Below are 27974 nucleotides of genomic sequence, written 5' to 3' on the forward strand. Positions count from 1 at the left end.
GCAAAGAGAAACTGGAATCCCCTGGGACAGAAATTGCAGAGAATTAACCCTTGGATCCAGAAGAGGGCACTGACAGAGGGACATGGGGAGAAAGCCTTCAAAACTCAAAGTGTCAGGGAATTTTAAAAATCCTTGGCCCCCGGTTGGTTTAACCTTGGCTATAGATTCTGAGTTAATCTGTAACTGGAAAAACTTAAAAAACAACGAAAGTCTAGCAGCACATTAAAAGACCTTCTACATGTTTTGTTAGTCTTTAGGATGCTGCTAGATAATTAGTTGTTTTTTAAGTTCTTGGCTATAGAGTTGGGATTGAAAAATGTGACCTGGCATATTTGGACCCAAGGGTGCTTGGGTGGGGGTGCAGAGAGCTCACCTGCCCGGCTTTCTGGTAGATGACCCCAAATTTGAAGTTATTGCTTATGACATGTTCATCAAATGCAACAATGAGCTGGGAAGCCTGGGAGGGGGGAAAGCATAGTCTCAGTAACATCCCTCCAGCAGCCACTGCCATCAGAGTGACAGGTGGGTAGGAAGCTACTGTAAACATACCTTGGGATAGAGGACAGGGAAGAATCGGTCAACATTCACATCCTCACACAGCAGCTGCCGAGAGAAAGGGAAGGAAAATTGGGCCTTATCAGCACTGCCACTGTTGGGAGCTGTGACTCCCTTGCCTGCTGAAGGCAGGAGGGCAGATCGATGATAAAGCAATACCTGATAGGAGTTCCTGGGTAAAAAAATCCAAGGCAAAGTGAGGAGAAAAGATAGACAAGAAAGGGCCACAAGACCAGAGGAAAGGAAAAGACAGGTGAGAGAGAAGTGAAAGCGGAAGCTGATGTGTGAAAGTTAAGCAGAGACAGACAAAGATATGTCTACACTGCACTCTGAAGTGTGGCTGCAAACTGTTTAGACCCAAACTAGCTGTTGTCTGTGGTCACAGAACAGCAATGAAGTTGTGGAAGCACAGATTAGTTGCTCAAATATGTCGGTCCCAGGTGCGCTTGGATAGCCTGTGGCTTCACTGTTATTGTTATCCAATCTAATTAGATCAAAGCCTGCTTGGGCACGTCTACATATGCTATATCACACCTCTGATTGCACAACAGACATACCATGAGTCTGTGAAAGGAAATGTACTCAGGGCCTCACCTTTGCCATCTGGACTGCATTGGGGAACTCATTCAAGCAGGAAATGGGGATCAGGTCGTGTTTGGTACCAGTTCGAGTCCTGCCACAAACCAAAAAAAGCAAGTGCCAAAAGGACATGCAAACATCTCTGGTTGCTTAATGTGACGCCTGCTGTACCTTCACATCTCTTCTTATAGAGGGAATATTGTGCTTTGCATAATATTCTGGTCCAACAATTAAAGGGTTAGCTCCCAAAAGGTTTGTGCCTGTGCTGACCTGACGGCTATGTACCTGATGCTTCAATAACAATTAAGTATATTGCAAAGAAATCCAAGTGTTGCTTCATCAACAATGGGACTCAGACCCATTACTCCCATACACAAAACTAATTCCATCCTTGAGGTCATCCTCATACAGGTCAGGCTCCATCTGGCTTTGGCTGGCCTGCCAATGGCATGTCGGAGCCTCACGAGGAAGGGGTATTGCACAGAACCGGGCTCTCTTCCAACCATACACCAGCACATCCCTGTGTGTGTCTGTGCTCAATGCAAACATTCCATGGTACAGCTCTCAGGGCTTTTAGATCCCCTGTTTTACATAAGATTTCTGTTTTATATAAGCTCCCTGAGGGTCATAGCTGAGAGAAGCTGTGAGTAGAAACAGATGAACATTCAAAAATTAGTGAGAATGAAAAAGGGGTTTCCCCAGTCATGGGGTTCCCTGTAACCATCCCTGAAACAACAACATTAGATCACAAAAGCCAGACCCACATCTATGCCACAGAAAGATGCCCTGGTGAGGTGGGAGACAGAGCATGGTACATGCGTTTCCATGCTGGATGCTGTTACCTCAGCAGCAGGTACAGGTTGTCCTGCCTCTCAGTCTGCTCATACTTCACAGAAAGGATCAGGTAGCCCAAGGTTGTGTCATTGGAGTAAAAGTTCTGATGCTCCTAGAAATAGAAAGTCAGAGAAGCTCACTCCCTCACGGTACCCACCAGATAGTACCGAGGATACTGCCAATCTCCCATGGCCCTTGAGTAGACACCCTTTCACCATTGGGTGCCTGTCCCATTATCCTTAACATCTCATGCTCATATGTTGCTCTGGCTCAGCTCTGAACAAGATAGAGCTCTCCAGGAGTTGTAGCATCCCTCCCTTTATCTTCCTCCTCCACCCCAGGCCCGGGTGAGGACTGAACCTGTGCTGCACAGCACCAAATGCAGAAGCCTCTATCATTTAAAGCTGAAGGAGTAACTCCCTTATAAGCTTCAAGCTCTTAGCTTTTCTGAAGACCTGGTGCTATTAGATTTTGAGAGACCCTGGAAGCTCTGGGATGGGCCAAAAAGGAGGGGATCAGAGTGCAGGAGGGTTGAGCCAGGGAGTTCCGTGCAGGAGGGAGTGAGGGTGGGGCCCGGAGATAAGGGGGTTGGGTGATGAGTGGGCTCCAGGTTGGGGCCAAGGGCTTGGGAGTGTGGGAATGGGCTTATGGCAGGATGTTAGGGTGGGGATGAGGGAGTTAGGGTGTGGCAGGGGCTCAGGGCTAAGAAGGAGGTAAGGAGTGGGATCTGGGCAGGAATCGGAGTACAGGAGGGGGCTCAGGTCTATGCAGAAGTTAGGGGTCTCAAGGCTGGGGCAAGGGGCTGGAGGACAGGGTGCTTACCTGGAGTTGTGGCAGCTCCCCTTTGGTGGTGGAGGCCCCAGGGAGTGGAGCAGGCAGGTGGCTCTGCACTCTGCCTTACACACCCCTGCAGGCACCTCCCTCCGCAACTCCCATTGGCTATGATTCCTGGTCAATGGGAGCCACAGGACAGAGCCTATAGGGGAGGGAAGTCCATGGGTGGAGCTTCCTGGTGCTTGCAGCTCCAGCACAGCTGTAGGGTGGGGAACAGCAGTACATGGAGCCATGTCCTGCACTCTGCCAGGCACAGCTGAAATGCAGGGGCTACAGTGGCTGCAACTAAGAGGGCTTGACAAAAAGATCTGCACTTCTGGTGGCCTGGATATCTTTTTCTGAGGCCTCTCTCAGCCTGGGGCCCTGGGCTACAGCTTCTAAACCCCCTTTCTTAATCCAGCCTTGGTGTCTTAGTGATCTGCTACCAGATTTATAGTCACAGACATTTATCCCAGAGGTGGGCAAACTTCTTGGACTAAAGGCAACATCTGGATATTGAAATTATATGGCAAGCCATGAATGATCACAAAATTAACAATGTATGTTCAAACAAGGACAATACATGTTTGTTTCAAAGTCAACATTATTAAATGATTAGGCTATTAAATGATTCTGTTGAACAATACACTGTTAGAAAATTACATTAGTAGGCTGTTGATTTTACCATGCAATTTTGCTCATGTTTGAGGAACTGTCTCAGACTGAGGTGTCAAATTACACCAAATGACATGGGGGTAGCTAATGTGACGCTAATTTTTAATAAGAGCTCTAGAGGTGATCCTGGCAATTACAGGCTAGTAAATATAACTTCAGTAGTATGCAAATTGGTTTCACATAGATTAACATACTTTGTTGGGGAAAAGTCAACATGGTTTCTGTAAAGGAAAATCATGCCTCACCAATCTACTAGAATTATTTGAGGGGGGGTCATTAAGCACATGGGCAAGGGGGATCCAATGGATATAGTGTACTTAGATTTCCAGAAAGCCTTTGACAAGGTCCCTCACCAAAGATCTTACTTTACTTAAGCTGTCATGGGGTAAGAGGGAAGGTCCTTTCATGGACTGATAACTGATTAAAAGACAGGAAACACAGGGTATTGTAAAATGGGGCCTAAAATATAAGCCCCTGTATTACAAGCCTAAGCACTAGCCAACAATGGCTTCAACTTTGCTCATATAAAGTACAGCAAAACTGTGAGTAAGAGGTAGCCGCTGCTTATGGAATTTGGCACAAACAAGGCTAATAGTGTAAAACACTAATTGATAATAGGCACAGGTGTAAAACAGTAATTAGTACTTGGCATCACCTGTAAAATACTAATTGGTACTAGACACAGATTAATACCATCTTGTTACCTTGGTACCCACGTGCTTCTTACAGATAACAGGGACATACCAACCCTGGTTTAAAACAAGATTTAAAATAACAGCATAATAAAAATGTTGAATTAAACCACCAGGTGCAAGGTAAAGGGTGGTTAATAGGATTGGGACTTTTCAGTTTAGACAAGAGGAGACTAAAGGGGAGGATATGACAGAGATCTATAATATATTGACTGGTGTGGAGAAAGTGAACAGAGTTATTTAACACAAGAACTAGTGGTCACCAAATGAAATTAATAGGTAGAAGATTTAAAAGAAACAAAAGGAATTATTCACACAATGCAGAGTCAACCTGTGGAACTACTTGCCAGAGGATGTTGTGGATAGGGATGTAAACAGTAATTTAAAAAGTTAACCGGTTACACACTGGCTACATCTACACTGCAGGCTTCTTGTGCAAGAACTGTTTTGCACAAGAGTTCTTGCACAAAAGGTCTTACACAAAAGCGTGTCCACACTGCCATGTGCTTTTGCACAAGGGATGTGCTTTTGCGCAAGAGCATCCATGGCAGTATGGATGCTCTCTTGCACAAGAAAGCTCGGACAGCCATTTTAGCCATATGCGTTTCTTGCACAAGAAACCCCTGTTGCCCATCCATACTGCCTTCTTGCGCAAGAGCTCTTGTGCAAGAGGGCTTATTCCTCATGGGGAAAAGAATAACTCTTGCACAAGAAGCCTTCTGTTCCGATGCTTTACTGTCAATTTACTTGTGCAAGAATGTGTGTGCAGTATAGATGCCTCCTCAAATTCTTGCGCAAGAACAGCCTGCAGTGTAGACATAGTCAACTATGTTTAACAGGTTAACTGTGGAGTGCCTCTCCACCTGTGGGATGATGCAGCCGGCCCATCCAGTCTGGAGCAGCCCGCACCCACAGTACAACGTACATGGGGGCAGCTCCAGCCTGACTGGGCCTGCCACACTACAGGCTGTTCTAGCCAGACCTGGCTGAGTCTGGTGCACTGTGGGCAGGGGCTGCTCAGGTCAGGCCAAGCCCACTGCTCTATGCTATGGAAAGGGGCTGTTCTGGCCAGGCCAGACCCACCACCTGTTAGTGCAGCCCCCCACCACTGCAGCACGGTGTGGTGCGCCCAGCCAGCCTGAAGCAGCCCCCAGCCCATGGTGGGCAGGGGGCTACTCCAGCCCAGCTGAGCCACCCATTAACTTGTTACCACTAAACACCACACAGTAAGGGTGATGCTCACTGGGTAACTGGTTATCTCTTTACATCCTTAGTTGTAAAGTCCAAGTCTATAATGACCAAAAAAGAGCTAGATAAATTCATGAAGAATAGGTCCATCAATGACTGTTGGCAGCAATGGAGTCCCTAGCCTTTCTTTATCAGATGCTGGGGATGGACAACAGGGGATGGATCACTTGATGATTAACTGTTCTGTTCATTCCCCCGGGGGCACCTGGCTTTGGCCACTGTCGGAAGACAGGATTCTGGGTTAGATGGAGCTTTGGTCTCACCCCGTATGGCCATTCTTATGTTCTTATGTTATAGTCACAAACTGTACATTATCTAAAACCTTTCAAAGTACTGCAGTACATAAAAGTTGGGTAGTTCTCACATTTATTGCTGTCTTCATTACGATTTGTAATTAGCTTTGTTGAATCATTGTTTGTCCATTTAACTGTGGTAACGATCAACATATATTCAAAACTATTTTACCTTCAAAATAAGCAGTGTTGTTAATTAATTTAACTCTGAAGAAGATATATTCAAATAAATTTTATTTAACAAAGATGCATTTTAGTGGAAATAAACATAAAATATTACTTTCTATTATAAGTATACCATCATAACAACATATACTATTTATTTTAGTCTGGCTGGTTAGCTGGCTGTTCAAGAACTTTTCCTAAATAGTAAGAGCTAGGACCACCACATTCAGTATGCAGCTTCCTCTTATCCTAAGTTAAAGCAAGGTCAGGGTTTGGTTATGCCAGGAAAATGGGATGTGCCTGGAATGGGATTGCTTTTCATAAAGCCATGCAGAAAAGAGACAGAATCAGCAGATAGATGAAAGGGGCTGGCTGTGGGGACTTCACCAGCCCCGAGCCCCCACCAGGTGTTCTTTAGAGAGGGCAGGGGGCTGAAGCTCCCCACACCTCCAATTCATTGGAAGTTATTGGATGTTCCCCTTTGCCAGGGAGCTAGGGGAAAGTGCACAGTTTGCAGCATTCCTCACTCTGGCTGGAGAGCCCTGGGGCAGATGAACCCGGACCAGTCCCAGCTGGCCGATATGCACTGCTCCCCTGGCTGTGCCTCCACCAGTCATGGAGAAGCACTTCTCACCTGGCCAAAGCTGCTGCAGTGAGAGAGAGCTGGGATTGTCCTCTCTCCCCGGGGCAGCCAGCGTACTGGACCTCTCATCCTTAGCCCCATCCTGGAGCTCTGATTTAAATTAAGCATGTGCATTTTCATTTTATTTTCCAAAAAACAAAAATTGAGCTATATATCCAAGCAACACCATGTAGAGCTTCCGGTATTACCATAATTAAATCAAACTTACCCCCTTTCCATTCCTTCTTCAATTAATCTGAAAAAATGCAGTTGGTCTCCACTCTTTACAAAAGCATCAATGTCTGATGTCATTCTTGCTGTGGAAATCTGCAATACTGAGCTGAGATGCTGATCAGTTAACTGGGATCTGTGCTGTGATTTGTTGTAATTTAGCAGGGAAAATATTTGTTTGTACACATAGGTAGAGCCAAACAAAACTCGGATTTTCTGTGTCACTTTGCAGATATTTAGGAACTTTGTTTCACTCCAGGAGACAAAAAACTCAGCCAGTTGTTCTGAATTGTACTTTTCCTGCAAGGTGGAATCACATGGTAGCTCAATGAGCTCCACTTGTAATTCTTGCAGAGATTTATCATAGCTAAATGACAGTGGGCATGACACCAGCTTGTGACTGAACAACTCGGGGGAGAATTGTATGTTTCCTGCTCTGTTTTACCCACATTTTGCCATATATATCATGTTATAGCAGTCTTGGATGATGATCCAGTGCATGTTTGTTTTAATACTTTCACAGCAGATTTGACAAAACACAAACATGGTATCAATGTGAGATTTCTAAAATAGCTACAGCACTTGACTCAAGGTTTAAGGATCTGAAGAGCTGTCCAAAATCTGAAAGGGATAGGATATGGAACATGCTTTCAGAAGTCTTAAAAGAACAACATTCAAATGTGGAAACTACAGAATGTGAACCACCAAAAAGGAAAATCAATGTTCTGCTGGTGGCATCTGAGGAAAATCAACATGCATCAGACTGCACTGCTTTGAATTGTTAGTGAAAAGAACCCATCTTTAGCATAGATACATGGAAATATCCTATTGTCCATAGACAAATAGGAAAATCCTATTGTCACTTTCAGGAGATATTGTAAACAAGAAGCAAGCAGCATTATGACCTGCAAATTGTAGCCAAACCTGTTTGTCTGGGCAATTGTCTTAACAAGAATTAGGACTGAGTGGACATAAGCTCTAAAGTTTTAAATTGTTTTATTTTTAATGGAATTATTATCTTATACGTAATTTTATATTTCTAACTTCAACTTCCATAATTAAGAGATTGTACCAGTATTGTACCATATTGAAAAGTATTTGTATTAGGTGAACTGCAAGTGAAAACTGTACACATTGTATTGTGTGTTGTAATTGAAATAAACATAGTTGAAAATGTAGAAAACATCCAAAATATTTAAATGGTAGTCTATTATTTTAACAGCATGATTAAGTGTACTGTTAATCATGGTTAACTTTTTAATCACATGATTAATCACAATTATTTTTTTAATTGCTCGAAAGTCCTATTTCTTTCCTCTGCATCTCCAGAAAAATATGAATTTAATCTCTGAGCTCACTGAAATATCTTTCCTAGATTGAGTCAGTGAACATTTGTATGATAAACTTAAGTGCTGGTATTTGGTATCAGTATCTTCAAGAAGGGAAATGAATTGCTGATGATTAAGTCCCCTCACTCTTATATAGTTCACTATTTTCACTACTGTGCAAACAACATGACTGATCTCCAGGACATTTTTTCAGAGGGCAAAATTCTGATATATGCAAAATTGTTTTTAAATGTCCTACATTTTCCCCACTTAAATCTGGTGATCCATCTATGGATTTACTCCAGGGAAGCTTACTCCAGGGAAGTTGCAGATGTTCAAGACACCCAGACACCCTCTCATGTAAATCCGGTCCCTTAGTTGTGCTTTTCATTGAGTCTGTTGATAAAAACTCCTCTCTGATTTCAAATTTGTCATCAATTCTCCTGACAAAAATCTATAAATGTGCTGCATCCTTGATGTTGGTGTTGTTATTGAGAGCTAATGAAGACAACAAAGCCCTGTGCTTTCTTGCTCAACTCAGAAGCCAAATTTTCATCAATCACTTCTATACAGTGAGTTCTTAGTGACAAACTAATGTTCTTAAATTTGTTTTAGTATTCAGAGAACAATATGCCATCAATATCATCCATTTATTCTTCAAAATAACCCTATAGGAAAAGGCTTATTTTATTTAGTGATTTTAAATGCCAAAACATAACTTGCCTTTTTTACTGGTATCCTGAACAGTAGCTTGTCACACATAAATATTTTGCTGGGCTTTTAAGTTTGTGGCAAGTTTTTCAGCTTTTCTTGCCCTTTCCTCAGTTGTTAAATTGCTGCCATAACTAGGATGTTTGACTGAAAAATGGTGATTCACATTGTAATAATTGAACAATGCAATGTTCTCCTGACAAATCAGGCATACAGATGTCAAATGCATGTTTGTGAAAACAAATTTACATTCCATTTTTTGTTGAAAGCCTAGCACTCACTGTCCACTTCTCTCTTTTTTTCAATGTTCATTTTTGAAAAGGAAAAGAAGATCCTAACTGCCTTTACAAGGTTGGACACACTGCAGAAAAATTGGGCCCTTTCTCTAGCTTTGATTTGTCAGGAACTCATTCAGATTCACCAGGTCCCTGCTCTCAGAAATCTCCTCTCACAATTCCACAACTGAGTCACCTCTGGGTGCTAGAAAAGTCACCAAAACCAACAAGTGCATGTGCTTGCATGTTCCAGGCTTGTGAGGACATGTGAAGTGCATTTGAATTGTGCAGCCAGAGTAACACATGACACACAGGTCCTAAACACATGGGAGTGATGGGTGGTTAGACTTGGGCAAGTCCCCAGCCCAGCTCCCTAGCCAGAGAGCCGGAGCAAGGCAATGGAGCAAGGGCCAGATTAAAAGGTTTGTAAGGCAAGGAACCCACCCTGATTTAGCTAGTGCTTATGCAAGAAGAAACCACCATGCTTTGATAGTACTTGAAGTACAATGTGCCCCTGACACCTGGCTGGCGAACAGGGTTTTGTTGCAAAAGAGGTAAGCACCCCCTTAAGCTTGCTGTTGGTGGTGCTTATGAAACAGCTTCTCTCTCTGCTTTGCACACTTAATGCATTCCAATCCAATTAGGAGCAGCATCAATTCCACCAAAGGACTGACATCTCCTTCCTTGCCGTTTCTGCCACTTTCCCAAGTGAAAGCATGCTTGTGCCCAGCAGTGATGCTGTCAGCTAGTCCACAGTCTTCCTCTACACACAGATGGTGTCAAAGGCTGCCAGTAGAACAAATAATATCCACACATTTGCCCTCTGTTCATAGATGTAGGACATCTTACTATTGTCCCAGTGCTGTGCCCATATGATGGGCCAAACTCAGCCCTGCCATAGTGAAGGAAGCTTCCATTGTCTTCAGTGAGTGGTCTGGTCTCCTTCCACCAAGACTGAATTGATATCCTGTAATTGGGAAGAGCCAAGGATCCTGGAAGTCATTGTGTGCTGATGGATGTGACTTACTACTGTTTACTCAGTGACCAGTTCCAGGAAGGTAGTAGCTTGCAAGATCATTTGCATCAAGTGTAGGGTTGCCACCCCTCCAGTATTGTCCTGAAGCCTCCAGGAATTACAGATTAATCTTTAGTTAAAATTGGCAACCCTAAATGAAGATTTCCTGTACCACAGTTAACTAATGCAAGGTTTAGCAATGAACCAAATATATCTGTTGGACTTACTCAGTAGCAGGGGAGCCAACAGCCTTGCCAGGGCCCTGAGCAAGCTGTGTATGGGGGGCTCCAGCTCTGCACCCCGGGGTCCTTTTGAATCACTGGCCCCCCAAGCAAATCCCCTCTACGCTGTTGGTGGGCCTGCTCGGTAGTACTGCACTTTCGGTGGTTGCTACAATTGTGCGGCACTTTTTGCAAACTCATTGGGTCTGTGAGTCTCTGCTATACCAGACTAGTCATCCCACATGGGATGGGTAAGAGTCATAACAGGGCTACAGTTAGGTCAAAGATCAGATCCAGCATGAATCTGGCTATATGAGTGGCTCTGGAAATTTGTCCTGATTTTTCTAATAGATATGGGATTACTGGGGCATATCCAGCACTTCACAAGACTCCAGGGAAAATGATTTTCAGTCTCCAGAACCAGATTCAGAACATTTGCTCATTTAATTGAGACAAAAAGTCTCTGGTGAGGGGTCTGTATGCTAATATCATTCCTACACTGGCCTTGTCTCTGGTCTCACACAGCAGACAAACTGGACTTCTGCCTCAATGAGGCCTCTTCTGCAATGGAGACCAGACACACACTAGCACATCTAATCTTCCCTGTCCATGGGCAGGCAGGTACTTCAAGGGGTAGTCTGTTGAAATAAGCTAAACCAACTCTGCTTTAGGCACTTGTTCTTCAGAACAGATCATGATTTTGTTGGCAACTGGTTACATGTTGGTCAGCATGATTGTGAGATCCATCTGGTGAGGACTCAGCAAGCCAGAGGAAGCCAGTTCAGGTGGAGCCTGTGAGATAGCTAATAAATGCCCATGCTTTGAACCTCACCTGGAAGCTGGTCTCTGCTTCCTTGTGTTCCCAAACCTTTCACAGCTGATAATGGTAAGATCATCGAGTACTTGGCCCCAAGTCACTCATTCTCTGTAACAGCCTGTTCCTTACTCAAGAGCTACCTGGCTATGTCTACACTGGCAACTTCTTGTGCAAGAACAGCCGTTCTTGAGCAAAAACTTGCCTGCTGTCTACACTGCACGAGCATTCTTGCGCAAGTAAATTTACAGTACAGCGTTCTAAAACAAAGGGCTTCTTCCAGAAGAGTTATTCCTCTCCCCACGAGGAATAAGCCCTCTTGTGCAAGAACTCTTCCACAAGAGGCCAGTGTAGACAGGCAACACGAATTTCTTGTGCAAGAAGCCCCTTTGGTTAAAATGGCCATCAGAGCTTTCTTGCGCAAGAGAGCATCCTCACTGCCATGAATGCTCTTGCACAAAAGCACATGGGAGTGTGGACACACACTTGTGGAGGATTTTTTGCAGAAGAACTCTTCTGCAAAAGAGTTCGTGCGCAAGAAGCCACCAGCGTAGTCGTAGCCCCTGAGTTTATCCTTTTAGCTCAGTTGGCAGGGCCTTTTGCATTTTGTGCTGAAAGGTCTGAGTTCAATCCCCATGTCCAGCTAAGTGTCTGTATGTGGTGGTCACCATGACTCATTACAGTTGTTACCCTTCCACCGCCCACCTCCAGAGGTCTCAGCAGAAGACACCCTCTATATTTATCTGATCTGAGACCTCTCTCTTCTCTAGCACAGAGACATGAGATAAGGCACAAAGGGGGCACCCTAATGTAGCTGTGACTCTAAGTAGCACATTGCTAGGAGTGTAGAGGAACATATCTTATTTCACTATTTTTGGCATGGGGGGGAGAGTGGAATGTGGATGGGGGAGAAGGTGGGGCCATTCCAAAACTCCTCAGGATTCCCATGGCATACAAGTTAGCCATGGAATGGAATGGGAGGCTATGGGGTTCCCTCTTACCTTCCCCAAGAAGTGCTTGCGGTACAGCTTGGCTGTGGGGTCACACTCTAGCTTCACTTTACCACTGCAGGGGGAAGGCAGGTCAGGCAGAGCTGAGGTCGAGCTGGGGAGGCTGTGACAGTTTCCTTCAATCCAGTAGCCCCCAAACTGGGGTAGGATAATGAGGGGGTATGGCCACCCTTTCCGTAACACCTGTCCCAAGAGACATTGCGTTGTGAGGCCAATAACCTCACGAAGGTGGAAGAAGAGCCTGAGCAGAGCAGCAGAGCCAGCTGTGACTCACCTCATGGATGCTGGGATATGGGATGTACTCCTCTTCTCTCTGAAATCACAAGGAGCCATTAGAAGAGAGGGGAGGGAACCTTTATAAAATAATTTTCATTTGGTAACCCAGGCTCTGTGTCCTGCACTGACACACCTGCCCATCCATCCCTGACTTCTTTAAGCCCTGGTCTATACTAGGGCATTATTTTGAAATAACACCCCTTGGATCAAATTTATAAGTGGAGCATCCACACTACCATGCCCATTATTTCGAAATAACAGGCTGTTTATTTCGAAATCGGTACTCCTGCTTTCCTCAGGGAATAATGCTAATTTTGAAATAGTTATTTCAGAATAGTGTTAGCATGGGTGCTCCAGTGCTGCTATTTTGAAATAATTGGCCTCTGGAGGCCTCTTGCAGCTACAGGTCTGAGTACTCTGGCCACACCTGGCATCTCCACTGCTCTCCTCCTCCTGCCGAGCTTAACAATCCCAGCAGCAGCAGAAGGGTTTGTCTCACGTGGTGAGCTGTGAAAGCTCTGTGCAAGACAGCAGCAACCGAGGCAGGCATGACGGACCCCAATGCTCCCTCAGAGCCTCCCATGGCTGCCAGCACTCCAGCTACTCCCTCAGCTGCCGCTGCCCAGAGATGCAGAAGAGCTCCGGCCTGGATGGGTGCGGAGATACTGGACCTCATCAAGGTCTGGGGGAAAGAGAGCAACCTCCAGGATCTCCACACCAGGAAGAGGAATGCAGAGGCCTACAGCCAGATCGCTGCCAGCCTGACTGAGAAAGGGCACAGCCAGGCCCTCGACTAGTACTGGGTGAAAATCAAAGAGCTCCAGCAGGCCTACCACAAGGTCAGGGCAGTACCACTCCAGGGCAGAAGACACTCCAGGGCAGCACCACACAGCTGCCAGTACTACGACCAGCTGGATGCCACCCTGGGAGTGGGGGCCGGTCATGTCTCCCACTGTCATCATCGAGTCTGACCAGGACACCCCCGGCATCAGCCTCCAGAAGGGCAGGATGACAGAGGATGACAACAATGAGGAGGTGGTGGTGGCAGTGGCCAGACAGGCAACCATGCCTCCCAGCCGGGAGTAGGGTTGCCAAGTGTCCGTTATTCAACTGGCAGTCCGGTTTTTGGGCCCTCTGTCTGGTAAAAAGAAAATCAGAAAATACCAGACATGTGCAATGTCCAGTATTTTCTGGTTTTCCAGCTGGGTGCCCGACGGAAGCCTGGCGAGGGCTGGGAGGCGGGGTGTGATCGGCACTGGGAGCCTCTGGTTGCGTCTGACGTAGGAGTGACGCCTTGGGGAGGAGAAGCCCTGTCCGTGCTCCTGAGCGCTGTTCAAGCGCATTGTGGAGCCGTAGCCAGACTCCTCGTACTTCGCCGGGACTGTGCACGGGACGGGCAGTGCCCTAGGATCTGCATGCGCCCAGGTCAGTCCCGTTCCCCGCTGGCCGATTCTCTCCCCCCCACTCCCTCCGACCCCCCTCCTGGCCAGCCCTGCTTCCTGCCAGCTGGTTCTCCTCCTCCAGATCTCCCCCAGCCAGCCCCATTTCCCCAACCCCCCCACCCAGCCCTGCTTCCTGCCAGCCACCCCCCTGATCTCCATTGGCCAGCCCCACTGCCCCTGCCCCCGCCCTCCACCCCACCAGCCCTGCTTTCTGTCCCCACCCCGTTCCTCCCAGCCAGCCCTGCTCCCCTCCCGGCTGGTCCCTTCCCCTCCCCCCCCCCCAAGTGTGTCCAGTATTTTTTCTGAAGCTACCTGGTAACCCTAGCCAGGAGCTGCTCCTCACCCTGGACCTGGTTTCCCTGCTCCCAGGATGTCTCCCAGGCTTCAGAGGAACCTGGGGGAAGGCACTTCAGGTGAATTCTATAACTTTTCCTATCTACACAAGGGGGCAAGGGGTGGGCTAGAGGGGCTGTGCACGCCTCTCTTGGCCTACTCAGCCTGGGGGTCACACAATGGTCTGCTCATGTGTATGCACATGGAGCACCACTCCAGAGCACTCAGCCCCATGATGCTCTCACACAGGAACCACTCGGTCCTTCTCACAAGGTTCCTGGACAGGCCTGACTTCTTCGGGCCTCCATGGTGGGACACCTTCCCATGACAAGCTGCCACTAAGGAGGCCAGGGTCATGGAACCACACAGAAGTGCTCTACACAGTATAGGGTCATGCCTGCACTCGGTCAGCATTCGCTACCAGTCAAGCACAACAATGCGGAAGAGACTGAGTTCGGGCATGGAAACCTGCCAAGGAGAGGTAGAGGAGGGGATCCCAGTACCACTCTCTCTGGCAAGCAGCATCTGCCGCTCACACACATACCTCTCCCAACACTTCCCCACCTCCAGCGGCCAGGGATAGAAGTTCTCTCTCTGCAGGACACCACCAGTACAGGATCTAGGGTGTGCAGGACATGGAAGGAAGCTGAGCTGCCCCATCCCCTCCTCCCACCTGCAGGCTCAGGGGCGTGAGCCTAGGTGAACTAGGCAGTTGCCTAGAGTGCCGCTGGCCCGGGTGCCCGATGATGACGTCACGGGGCAGCGGGGCACGCCGTGATTATGTCACGGCCATTGACAGCTGTACAGGTGGGGGCACCAATTGTGCCGCCTTCCTGGGGCACCAGCTGCCGCAGCCGGCCTCAGGCCGCTCCTGTGCAGGCTACTGGCCTGGCGGCACCTTCCCATGCCTGATAGTCCCCGGGCCATGGGGGTAGCAATGCTCCCATGGGATGTCCGTGCTCCTGCAGGAAAGTGCCTACTATATAGGCAACAGATGGCCTTGCTCGAAGCACACTGCCATCAGTTGAACCAAGACCTTTGGTGTCAGCTCAGAGATCAGGGCTAGGCTTCATACACAGTGTCTCCTGGGATGAATACCCTATGAACTTTCTTCACAGCTGGGCCAGCTGAGAGCTTGGTACGTCCCCCACCTCCCACACCATCTACCCAATTCCATGGGATCCGCAGGTGTAAATGCACCCAGGAAGAACTCATGAGGGAGCAGATGGCCTGCCTGCAGTGCCTCATCCAAGGGCTTGAGGATGAGTGCCAAGAGTGGGGTGCCAACCGGAAGGAGCACTGGGCTGAGGAGGAGAAGAGGAAGGCTGCCTGGGACCTGCTGGTGCACCAGCACAATGCCATGTTCTCCTCCCTCACCTCAGTGATGGAGTGCATGGCATCATGCATGGAGTAGGCCACCAGCCACTTCCCCACCCCTGCCCCATGGATTCCCCTCACAGCCTCCCCAGGGGCCTCCAGGACCCTAAAACACAGGGAGCTGGGACCTCTCTGGCAGCCAAAGCCTCCCAACCACCCAGAGGCAGATGCCATTCTCAGCCCGATCTCTGAGCCCCCATACCTGGTTCTTTCCCCTCCCCTGTTCTATGTCCTCCCAGTAAAGAGTCTTGTTTTTGCAACAAAGATTGTTTTATTATTTTGTCTGCAAGGGAGGAAGGGAAGAGAGGGCAGGGGAGATGAAAGGCACCCACAGGGAATGCAGACACGTGGGAGAGTCTCACAACTGGTTTTACATGAAACTCTCCCTCAAACCCTCTCCAATGAGCACAGTGATAGAAATGTAGCCGTGTTAGTCTGGGGTAGTTGAAGCAAAATGCAGGACAATGTAGCACTTTAAAGACTAACAAGATGGTTTATTAGATGATGAGCTTTCGTGGACCAGACCCACTTCCTCAGATCAAATAGTGGAAGAAAGTAGTCACAACCATATATACCAAAGGATACAATTAAAAAATGAGCACAGCTCCTTAATGTGCTCTCCATATGACACTGGTGTCCAGCTGCTCAAATTCCCTCGCCAGCCATTCAGCCTCAGCCCCCTACCCACCCTGGGAGAAAAGTCTCCCCCCTGGTTTCGCAAAGGTTGTGGAGCACATGGCAGGCCACCACCATAAAGGGGATGTTGCATTCGCTGAGGTCCAAGCAGGTGAGGAGACTCTTGAACCTCCCCTTGAAACAGCCGAACGTACATTCAACAAGCATGCGGCACCTGCTGAGCCTGGCATTGAAGTGCTCCCTGGTGGGGTCCAGGCTGCCCATGTAGGGCTTCATGAGCCAGAAGAGCAAGGGGTAGGCTGCTTCACCCGGCATGATGACAAGCATGTCGTATAGGGAGTGTAGGGAGCCACCAGGCCCTGCACCCCCATCCACAGCCAGATGTGACTCTCATCCATCAAGTAGAACAGAAGGTTTATTCGTTGACAGGGACACAGCCTAGCAGACTTGTTAACACAGGAACCAGGAGCAGCCAGTACAATCCCACTTGGGGAGAGGGGAGCAGTGCTCTGGGCCCCCTCCCTGCATTCTCAGCTGGCCAAGAGAACTCACACACCCAGCAACTGGTCCCCACCCTGCAGGTAGCATTGTTCAGATTCCAGGGCAAGGTGCCTCCTGGTTGCTCCCCCCACCTTGGCTCAGGTTACAAGACAGCCTGAGCTATTGTTGTGTACATGCTAAGATGGGGCAGAATTCTTTCAGTGAGAGCCACACCTAATATACCCATCTCTAGCATACAGTGCAGTGCCCAGGGAAACTGAGACAAACACATGGGGTTACAACAGAGCAAGACAGGACAGTATGAATCACATCCAGCATAACAAAGCAGACAGGGCAAACACAATCCCCACTATGTCACATATCCCCCTCTCCCCGCAGTTGAGAAAGCCAAGTCCATGGCAGCAAAGTCGTTCATCATGGTGTCCACGTTGCCCAGAATGACGACCCTCCATAGCAGCATGTGGATGATGGCCTTTGCTACTTGCAGGACCTCAGCCCCAAATGTGGATTTCACCATGTCAAACTGGCTCCCGACGGAGTGGTAGCTGTCCAGCGTGGCGAACTTCCACAGGACAATGGCAACACGCTTCTGCATGGGGATGGCAGGTATCATACAGGTGTCCTGTTGCCTGAGGGAAGGAGCAAACCACTCGCAGAACTCCAGGACAGTGGCCTTGCACATGCAGAAGTTCTCCAGCCACTGCTGATTGTTCCAGCCCTGCAGGACAATGCAATCCCACCAGTCCAAGATTGTCTCCCAGTGTTCTGCGGCATCCAGGGGAACAAGGGGCACATGCAGCAACAGGAGCACCAGGACCTGGGTGAGAAAGGCCTGTGGGCCATGCTGGGGTTCATCCCGCGGTTCCTCATCCTACTGGAGCAACATGCGGGCAGTCTGGAAGTACTGTGCCATGAGGTGCAGTACGAAGCCTGTGAGCCTGGCACTGCTTTGCAGCAGCTCTGGCTCCATTCTGTGAGTGCCGTGGTATCCGCAAGGGCAACCAGAGCCTACTGCGTCCCTTTTGTGTCCCACAAGGGGGCGCAGCGGAGAAGCGGCATGTGAGACACGGCTGTAGAGAGGAGGAGCCCCTGTAAGCATACGTCATAGCTTGCCTAACCAAACAGCCACAGGAAGTATCCGCCCTCCTGGTGCCCTCTGCAGAGTGCTTCCGGGGACCCTATGTCCAAGGCAGGCTCCAATCAATGTGGATGTGCTATTTTGGACTAATTCTAACTAATTTTGAAGCTTCCCCATAGTGGGGATATGCTATTTTGATTTTGTTAAATTAGGAGTTAATTTAGGATTTTAATAATTTCAAAATAATTTCCTAGTGTAGACTTGGCCTAAGATATCTAGGTTAAGGTACATTTCACAGAACAGCATTGTTACACACAAAACTTCTGCAAATAAACTCCAGGGTCCAGATCCCACACCCCCTCGCCCCAGCCATGTAAGGCAGTCAGACAAAACCAGAATAATCAAGTTGTGAGCCAGACTGAGGAAAATTAAGCCACATGTGGCCAAACAACCTTAGTCCCTGGCTGAGAAGACTTGTTGGAATGGTGTCTTGTTACTGCATAAAGGGGATGGAACCTGGGGGCAGTGGAGAATGTTGATGCAAATAGGATAGAGCTAAGTGATCTCTCTCCTGTCACTTAAACTGGCCTGGAGCTGGTCAAAGCTACAATCCAGGGTGTAGCTGAGGCTCCAGGGATGATCTGTGAGGAGGGGAAGGATTTTTCACCCACCATTTGGAGAGCCTGCAACCCTGATTAAAAGAGGTGACTCAGCTCCCAGATAGGGCAGCCCTGCTCATGCTGTCTGAAAAGCATTATTACCACATAAGAGCACTAACACTAAGGAGGCTCTGGGCCACAGAACAGTGGAAGTAGGTGACTGCCAGAGCCCATTCCCACCATGCTAGGCACCATCTGTCCTCCAACACCATAAGAGAAGGACCCAGAGCAGCGAGGCTCCATTTTCTGACAGTGAGAGTGACGAATGCACCACAGCAGTGAAAGGCTGTGTCTACACTGGCACCCTTTTCCGGAAAAGGGATGCTAATGAGACACTTCGGAATTGCAAATGCCGCGGGGATTTAAATTTTCCCCGCGGCATTTGCATGAACATGGCTGCCGCTTTTTTCCGTCTCGGGGCTTTGCCGGAAAAAAGCAGCAGGGATCTTTCAGAAAATAAAGCCTTTTCCATAAGATCCCTTATTCCTCTTAAAATCAGGGATTTTGAGAGGATGTTTAGTATATTTCCATCATATTGCTTTACTCTCTTGTGAAACATCCCCAGAACCTTTATAAAAATATGAAGGCTTGAGCTACAAATACTAGACTCCTCCCCTCAAGGAGGCTGAGGAAGCCAGAGTGCAGGGCAAGCTGCTAGGACAAACACTTTATATGTCATTCTCAAAAATATATAAAGCACCAAGGACCTCACTGACCTTGAGTGGAGCTGGGAGGGAACATCTTTGCTCATCCAGACGACTCCCCTGAAAATAGACACAAAGACAGTAAAACCTCATGCAGCAGCAGATCTGTTTCCTCTCCCCTCTGCTTCACATGCCAAGGATCTCCTCAAATTCATCCCAGGTTGTGTAATGAATTTAAGGAGATCCTTCATAGGCTCCCCTCAGAGCTGGCCCAAGGTACGGGCTGACCAGGCTACTGCCCGGGGCACCACGCCCAGGGGCGGGGCCACGTTCCCGGAGCCCAAGGCACACAAATGGCTCAGGCTGACCCTGGCTCCCCTCTAATCCACTGCTTTAGGAGATACAATGGGGGAGGTGTGATGTTATTTGAGTAAAATAGACCATGTCGCTACCATTGTTATACCATTGCAACACATCTTATACAAAGTATGTCATGTAAAGGATCAATGGAAAAGTTATGATTTGCTGAATAGGCTTATCCTGTTGGCGTGTGTGTAGCATTCTTGTATTTGAAGCTATGAACATGAGCCATCAATATGTAACAGTATTTCAAATATTCCTGGAGTACCAGCTAAGTTTATATCTAGTCTGGCTAGCACATTGAGAAACGACCATTCAACTTGATGGCCCATCAAAGAACACCAAAAAATGAATAATGGATCCTGCTATCAAAGCATGCCAGAATACGTTATTTGCTCAAATGGCCTTGTACTTTTCTGCAAATTAAGACTGAGAGCTTTGCCCTCCACATGGGAGAAAGTATAAAAGACCCTCTATTGTCCTTCTCTCCTGCTCTGACCTCTGGACTATGGACTTAATAGAAGCATTACAACAAATGGACTGAGGACTTTCCAGAGACTACAAGTCAGCAGTGTTTTCCATCACTACTTCAAACCTGATCCAAGAATTTTGCAATGGGTGCATGCATTTGATTCCTGTGAGCATTTTAACTCTTTCCTCTGTCTTTTCTCTTATAAATAAACCTTTTGATATCAGATACTCAAGGACTGGTAATAGCATAATTATTGGGTAAGATCCAAGTCATATATTGACTTAGCTATGTGGCTGCTTTCTTGGGATTAGAATAACTCTTTCTTTGATTAAACTGGTTTTTAATAGACACTGACCATTAAGGTGGTGAAACAAGGACTGAAATACCAAAGGAGACTGCATTTCTGACTTCTTTTTAACCAGTGTGGTGACACAGAAGTTTACCTTTCATACTGGCTTGATAAATCTTATGGAAGAATAACCACCAGTTTGAGGTGGATCTGCCTTATTTCTCAGCTGTTTATCCTGAATTCTCAGACGTGACCCAATGAGGCATGTTTTACTGGAGAATCACTGGGAAGACAGTAGTGCTGTGTCTAGACTGGCCAGTTTTTCCGGAAAATCGGCCGCTTTTCTGGAAAAACTTGCCAGCTGTCTACACTGGCTGCTTGAATTTCCGCAAAAGCACTGACTTCCTACTGTAAGAAATCAGTGCTTCTTGCGGAAATACTATTCTGCTCCCATTCAGGCAAAAGTCCCTTTTGCGCAAAGCTTTTGCGCAAAAGGGCCAGTGTAGACAGCTGAGATCTGTTTTCCGCAAAAAAGCCCCGATTGCAAAAATGGCGATCGAGGCTTTTTTTGCAGAAAAGCGCGTCTAGATTGGCACGGACGCTTTTCCGCAAAAAGTGCTTTTTGATATAAAAGAGAAAAAGTTGATACTTGCCTGCCAAAATGTCTGATATTTTGGGTTAAAACTAACACAACTCCAAACTTTCATTCCAATCTAGCACTTCTGGTCAGAGATCAGAGATGTACACTCCCATCCAACTTCTCTCACCTCTAGCTCTCCAATCCTTCCATCTCCACTGCCCCCCATTCCAGACAAAAATCAGAAATGGGAGCAACAAAGTCAAAGAATGGAGTTCAAAATATTCATTCCTTTCCTGTTTCTCCACAAGACTTTGCCAAGCTGGCATCTCTCTGACACAAGGACTGCTTCCAAGTTCGTAAAATCAAACAAGATTAGAGCTGGAATAGACCTGAAGAGGTCATTTAGTCCAACCCACCCCCGCTCAGACCAACCCTAAACCATTTGAGCCAGGGCCTTACCAAGCCAGTCCTTAAGAGCCTCTAGGGATTGAGATTATACCACCCTCCAACTAACCCATTCTAGTGCTTCACTACTATCCAGTGAAACAGTTTTTCCCAATATCCAACTTAGATCTCCTCCACCACAACCTGAGACTACTGCTTCCTGTCCTGTCATCTGTCATCACTGAGAATAGTCTGGCTGCATCCTCTTTGGAACCCCCATTCTGGTACTTGAAGACTCCTATCAAATCCCCCCTCATTCTTCTCTCCGGAAGACCAAATAAGCACAGTTCCTTCAGCATCACTTCATAGGTAATGTGCCCCAGCCCCCTAATCATTTTCATTGCCCTCTTTCTGTAGTGGAGCTCAAAACTGGATGCATTATTCCAAATGGGCCCTGATCATTGCCAAACGAAAGGGAATAATCACTTCCTTCAATCTGCTGGCAATGCTCCTACTAGTGCAGCCTTCTTGGCAAGGAGGATACATGGTTGATTCATATCCAGCTTATCCTGGAGGGAAAGGGGAGCGGTGACGTACACGGTCAAGGGGTGGGACCTGGCCATGTACATCGCCGCCCCACCCCCCTTCACCTCCCGCCATGGCGCTCGACTGAGTTCTGCGCTACTCAGCTGGGCCGCTATGGGGGAGCAAGCGGAGCAAGCAGCCATTTGAGCTCCCCCGTGGCGGCCCAGGTGAGCAGTGCAGAACTCAGCCGAGTGCCACGGCGGGAAGGGAAGGGGGGCAGGGCAGTGACGTACATGGCCCTGCCCCCTGGCCGTGTATGTCACTAGGGTTACCAGGTAGGGTAAAAAAAACCCGGACACACTTGATCGGGGCGGGAAGGGAGAGGGACCGGCCAGGATAGGAGTTGGGATGGCTGGGAGGAAGGGGCGGGCGGGAAGCAGAGCTGGGAAGGGAGTCAGAGGCAGCGTAGCTGGCCAGGGGAGAATGGGAGAGGGGCGGCCGGCAGGAAGCAAAGCTGGTCGGGGGTGGCAGTCGGGGGCAGCGAGGCTGGCCGTGGGAGATCAGGAGGAGGAACCAGCTGGCACGGGGTGGGGAAAGGGAATCGGCCGGCAGGGAGCTGGACTCACCCAGGCACGTGCAGATCCCAGGGTGCTGCTCGCCCCACGCATGGTCCCAGCAAAGGAAGTCCAGCTGAGGCTCCAGCATGCGCTGGAATAGCACTCAGGAACAGGGACAGAGCTTCCCCTGCTTCCCAGAGGCAACTAGAAGCTCCCAGTGCCAATCGCAACCCCCTGCCCCTGCCAGGCTTCTGTCTGGCACCCAGCCAGAGAACCAGAAAACACCGAACATTACACCTGTCTGGTATTTTCTGATTTTTTTTACTGGACAGAGAGCCCAAAAACCAGACTGTCCGGTAGAAAACCAGACACCTGGCAACTCTATACGTCACCGCCCCGCCCCACTTCGCCTCCTGCCATGGCACTCGGCTGAGTTCTGCACCACTAAGCCGGGCCTCCGCAGGGAAGCCCAAACAGCCGCTTGCTCCCCCGCGGTGGCCCAGCTGAGCGGCGCAGAACTCAGCCGAGCACCACGGTGGGAGGCAAAGAGGGGCGGAGCAGTGACGTGCGGTGTGACAGCGGCTCCAGGCCCCGTCCCCTGGCCGTGAACGTCACCACCCCACCCCCCCTTGCCGAGCGCCACGGCGGGAGGCGAAGAGTGGTGGGGCAGTGACGTACACACCCAGGGGGTGGCGCCTGGATGAGCGTGCATTCCCAACGGAAACAGAGGAGAGCGGAGAGAGAGTGAGAGGCAGGAGGGGGAGAAGAGAAAGAGAGAGACAGAGCAGAGACAGAGTGAGAGGCAGGAGGAGGAGAAGAGAAAGAGAGAGACAGAGAGAGAGGCAGAAGGTGGAGGAGAGCTGAGAGAGAGAGGGGAAGGCAGGAGGAGGAGGAGAGAGACGGAGGAGGAGGAGGCAGTAGGAGGAGGAGAGAGAAAGAGAGAGAGACAGAGCAAGAGACCAGAAGCTCAGGAGAGAAGACTGACGTGGAGGAGAGACCTAAAAATCCCATCTTAGGATGGGCTAATTGGCTAGTATCTGTAAAACCTTTTTCTCCTTCACATCCCTTGTTAGCTGAAACTTCAGTTGTACTTTGGCCTTCCTGATTACATCCCTGCATGCTCAAGCAATGGTTTTTTTACTCCTCCTCCGTCATCTGTCCAAGTTTCCACTTCTCGTAAGCTTTCTTTTTGTGTTTAAGCTCACACAAAGATTTGACACTGATCACTTGCCATATTTGCAATTCTCTAGCACATTGTGACGGTTTGTTTTTGCTGCTTCAATAAGGCTTCTTTAAAATACAGCCAGCTCTCCTGGAGATCTTTTCCCTTCATATTAGCCTTCCAATGGAGCCTGTCTCTGATGGAGTCAAAGTCTGCTTTTCTGAAGTTCAGGGTTTGTATTTTGCTGCTCTCCTTTCTAACTTTGGTCAGGACACAGAACTCAACTCTAGAGTCCTAGGGTTGGAAGAGACTTCAGGAGGTCATCAAGTACAACACCCTATCCAAAGCAGGACCAATCCTAACTAAATCAACCCAGCCAGGGCTTTGTCAAGTTGGGAATTAAAAATCTCTAAGGAAGGAGATTTCACCATCTTCCTAGGTAACCCATCCCAGTGCTTCTGCACCCTCCTGGTGAAATAGTTTTTCCTAATATCCAACCTAGATTTCCCCCCCACTGTAACTTGAGACCATTGCTCCTTGTTCTGCCATCTGTCACCATTGAAAACAGCCTCTATCCCATCCTCTTTGGAACCTCCCTTCAGGTAGTTAAAGGCTGCTATCAAATCCCCCCTCACTCTTGTCTTCTGCAGACTACATAAGCCCAAATCCCTCAGCCTCTCCTCATAGGTCATGTGCTCCAGCCCCCTAATCATTTTGGTTGCCCTCCACTGGACCCTCTCCAATGCGCCCACATCCTTTCTGTAATGGGGGGTGCAGAATTGGACACAATATTCCAGATGTGGCCTCACAAGTACCAAATAAAGGGGAATAATCACTTCTTTGAATCTGCTGGCAATGCTCCTCCTAATGCACCCTAATATTCCATTTGCCTTCTTGGCTACAAGGGCTCACTATTGACTCGTATCCAACTTCTCATCCACTGTACTCCCCAAGTCTTTTTCTGTTGAACAGCTGCTTAGCCAGTTGTTCCCCAGCCTGTAACAGAGCTTGGGACTCTTCTGTCTCAAGGGCAGGACTCTGCACTTGTCCTTGTTGAATCTCATCAGATTTCTTTTGGCTCAATCCTCCAATTTGTCTAGCTCACTCTGCACCCTAATCCTACCCTCCAACATATCTACCTCTTCCCCTAGCTTAGTGTCATTCGCAAACTTGCTGAGGGTACAATCCATCCTCTCATCCAGGTCATTAAGAAAGCTGTTGAACAAAACCAGCCCCTGGGTACTCCATTTGACACCGACCACCAACCAGACACTGAGCTACTGATCACTATGCAATGAGCCCGACAATCCATCCAGCCTTCTAACCACCTCACAGTCCACTTATCTCATCCATACTTCCTTTATTTGCTGGCAAGAATACTGTGGGAGACCATAACAATAGCTTTGCTAAAGTCCAGGTATATCACATCCACCCACTTCCCCATCTCCACAGAGCCAGTTACTTTGTCATAGAAGGCAATCAGGTTGGTCAGGCATGACTTTCCTTTGGTGAATCCATGTTGACTATTCCTGATCACTTTCTTCTCTTCCAAGTGCTTCAAAATTGATTCCTTGAGGATCCCCTCCATGATTTTTCTGGGGATTGAGGTGAGGCTGACCAGTCTGTGGTTCCCTGAATTGTCCTTCTTCCCTTTTTTAAAGATGGGCACTACATTTGCCTTTTTCCAATTGTCCAGGACCTCCCCTGATTGCCACGAGTTTTCAAAGATAATAGCCAAGGGCTCTGTAATAGTACCAGCCAACTCCCTCAGCACCCTTGGATGCATTATATATTATACCGACCACCAACCAAACACTGAGTCATTGATCACTGGATTTGTGTATGTTCAACTTTTCTTAATATTTCTTAATCTGTTCTTTCTCCACTGAGGGCTGCCCACCTCCTTCCCATGTGTTGCCTAGCAGAATCTGGGAGCTGACCTTGTTGGTGAAGACCGAGGTAAAAAAAAGCATTGAGCATTTCAACTTTTCCTACATCATCTGTCACTAGGTTACCTCCATTATCCAGTAAGGGTCCCATACCTTCCCTGACCACCTTCTTATTTCTAACGTGCCTGTAGAAACCTTTCTTGTTACCTTTCACATCTCTTGCTAGCTGCAATTCCAATTGTGCTTTGACCTTCCTTATTATACCCCTGTATGTTCAGGCAATATATTTATACTCCTCCCTGATCATCTGTCCAAGTTTCCACTTCTTGTAGCCTTCCTTTTTGTGTTCAAGCTCACCAAGGATTTCCCTGCTAAGCCAAGCTGGTTGCCTGCCATATTTGCTTTTCTTACTCATGGTCAATTTAGAGCAGCGAAGAGTGAGCGCTGAAATGCTGATTTTCTCAGTTGAGAAGCAGACACAATTTGTTTAAACTTAAAAAACAACAAATAGTCTGGTAGCACTTTATAGACTAACAAAACATGTAGATGGTATCATGAGCTTTCGTGGGCACAGCCCACTTCTTCAGATGACCAGTTTGTTTAGCAATTTTCATAGACTTTAAGGCCGGAAAGGATCATTGAGATCCTCTAGTGAGCTTCTGCACATGACAGGCCAGAGAACCTCCCCATCTTTTCCACTGGGACAAGAACCATCTTTTCCTCATGAAATGGACAATTCATCCTGCTCCCATACAGGCCATGAGAATGAATTCATGTCCTTAAAGCTAACGGACACAACTTTTAGTTAACTATCATACATATGCACCAGGACCCAGAAGTAGACAGTCCCAACATTAGGGGTAGACTTCACATTTAAATCAGGCTCAAAAAGAATAAAGTAAGCTCTCACAGTTGGATCTCCATCTACCCCTGCTTTCCCTTACTGCCTGTACAAAGGAAGATGTAGAAGGTAAAACCAAGCTCACACAATTTTCAGGAACAAAAGACAGGACTATGTAGCACTTTAAAGACTAACAAGATGGTTTATTAGGTGATAAGCTTTCGTGGGCCAGACCCACTTCCGCATCTCTATCACAATTCTCAGGAATGAGACAAAATAGAACACAGAAAGTAGAGAGAAAAAAGGAAGTCTGATGTAGCACTGAATGGCCACATGGTAGCACTAGTGAGACATCAGTAACAGCAATAATAATGAACGATATTTCTCCAGCCCATGTTATAAGCACATAAGAATGGCCATAATGGGTTGAGAGACCACAGGTCCATCTAATGCCAGGTGCCCCAGAAGGAATGAACAGAACAGGCAATCATTAAGTGATCCATCTCCTGTCACCTATTCCCAGCTTCTGGAAAACAGAGGCTACACATATCATTCCTGGCCATCCTGGCTAATAGACATTGATGGACCTATTTTCCATTAGTTTATATAACAGCTCTTCTCTAAACTCTGATAAAGTTTTGGCCCTCATATCATCATCTGGCAAGGAGTTCCACAGGGTAACAGTGCATCGTGTAAAGAAATACTTCCTTTTGCTTGTCTTATACCTGCTACTTATTAATTTTATGTGGTGACCTCTAGTGTTTGTGATATGTGAAGGAGCAACTGACTTTTCCTTATTACTTTTTATACACGAGTCATGATTTTGCAGACCTCTATCATAGCTCCCCTTAGCTGTCTCTTTTCCAGGCTGAAAAGCTCCAATTTTATTAATCTCGCCTTATATGGCAGCTGTTCCCATGTGGCTAATTTATGTTGACCTTGTATGAACTTTTTCCAATTCCAATATATCTCTTTTGAGATGAGGCAACCATACCTGCATAAATAGTCATTAAAAAGTGGATAGACCAAGGATTTCTAAAGACACAATAAGATAATTTCTCCCTTAATCCTTATCCCTTTCTTAAGGATTCCCAACATTCTGTTGGTTTTTTTGACTGCCACTACACATTAAGGTGATTTTTTCAGAGAACCATCCACAATGACTCCAAGGTCTCTCTATGGAGTTGTAATAGCTAATTCAGAGCCTATCATTTTATATGTATAATTGGGATTATGTTTTCCGGTATGCCATTTTGTTGCCCAGTCACACAATTTTATGAAATTATTTTGAAGCTCTTCAATTTGCCTGGTACTTAACTATCTTGACCAATTTTGTATCATCTGCAAATTTTACCACCTCATTGATTACCCCTTTCTACAGAGCATTTATGAATAGGTTAAATAGGATTGATCCCAGTACATACCCCTGGGAAACACTACTAGTTACCTCTCTCCATTCTGAAAACTGACCATTTATTCCTACCGTTCCCCCTCTCCCTCCTTCCTCCCCCCCCCACTCTCCAACTACTAATCCGTGAGGAGGGCTTCACTCTTATTCCATGAGAGCTTACTTTACTTAAGAGCCTTTGATGAGGGATCTTGTCAAAGGCTTTCTGGAAATCTAAGTACACTATATTCATTGGATCCCTCTTGTCTAGATGCTTGTTGACTTCCTCAAAGAATTCTACAGGTTGAACCTCTGTAAACTGGGACACTCTGGTCCAGCAACATCTGTGGTCCAACAGGACTATGGCTATTCCAGGACCAGAAAGTCTTGGTAGAGGGCTGATGACTAGGAGCCCTTCAGGCTGTCAGGGCTGTGGGCTGCTGGCAGCAAGTTACCAGTGGGACTGGGAGCCTGGCTCCCTGTAGCTAAGCTACTCAATAC

General features: G+C 47.5%; 1 protein-coding gene across 7 annotated transcripts in view; it reads right to left on the bottom strand.

Moving 5' to 3' along the window:
• The window catches only part of LOC102455908 (rap1 GTPase-activating protein 1), a 78164-nt gene that overhangs the window by 27500 nt on the left and 22690 nt on the right, over positions 1 to 27974 (bottom strand). For 6 of the 7 annotated variants that reach the window (XM_075903341.1, XM_075903337.1, XM_075903311.1 and 3 more), the window contains exons 4-10: positions 19100 to 19147; positions 12356 to 12394; positions 12073 to 12264; positions 1977 to 2080; positions 1150 to 1228; positions 550 to 603; positions 374 to 457 (exon numbers count right to left, since the gene is read on the bottom strand). In XM_075903341.1, the coding sequence (XP_075759456.1) occupies positions 374 to 457; positions 550 to 603; positions 1150 to 1228; positions 1977 to 2080; positions 12073 to 12264; positions 12356 to 12394; positions 19100 to 19147 (600 nt within the window). The remainder of the gene's footprint in view (positions 1 to 373; positions 458 to 549; positions 604 to 1149; positions 1229 to 1976; positions 2081 to 12072; positions 12265 to 12355; positions 12395 to 19099; positions 19148 to 27974) is intronic. The other variant, XM_075903319.1, reaches the window with a different exon arrangement.

The sequence above is a fragment of the Pelodiscus sinensis genome, chromosome 1 (genome assembly GCF_052426305.1).
Source record: "Pelodiscus sinensis isolate ZL-2025 chromosome 1, ASM5242630v1, whole genome shotgun sequence".
NCBI lineage: Eukaryota > Metazoa > Chordata > Testudines > Trionychidae > Pelodiscus > Pelodiscus sinensis.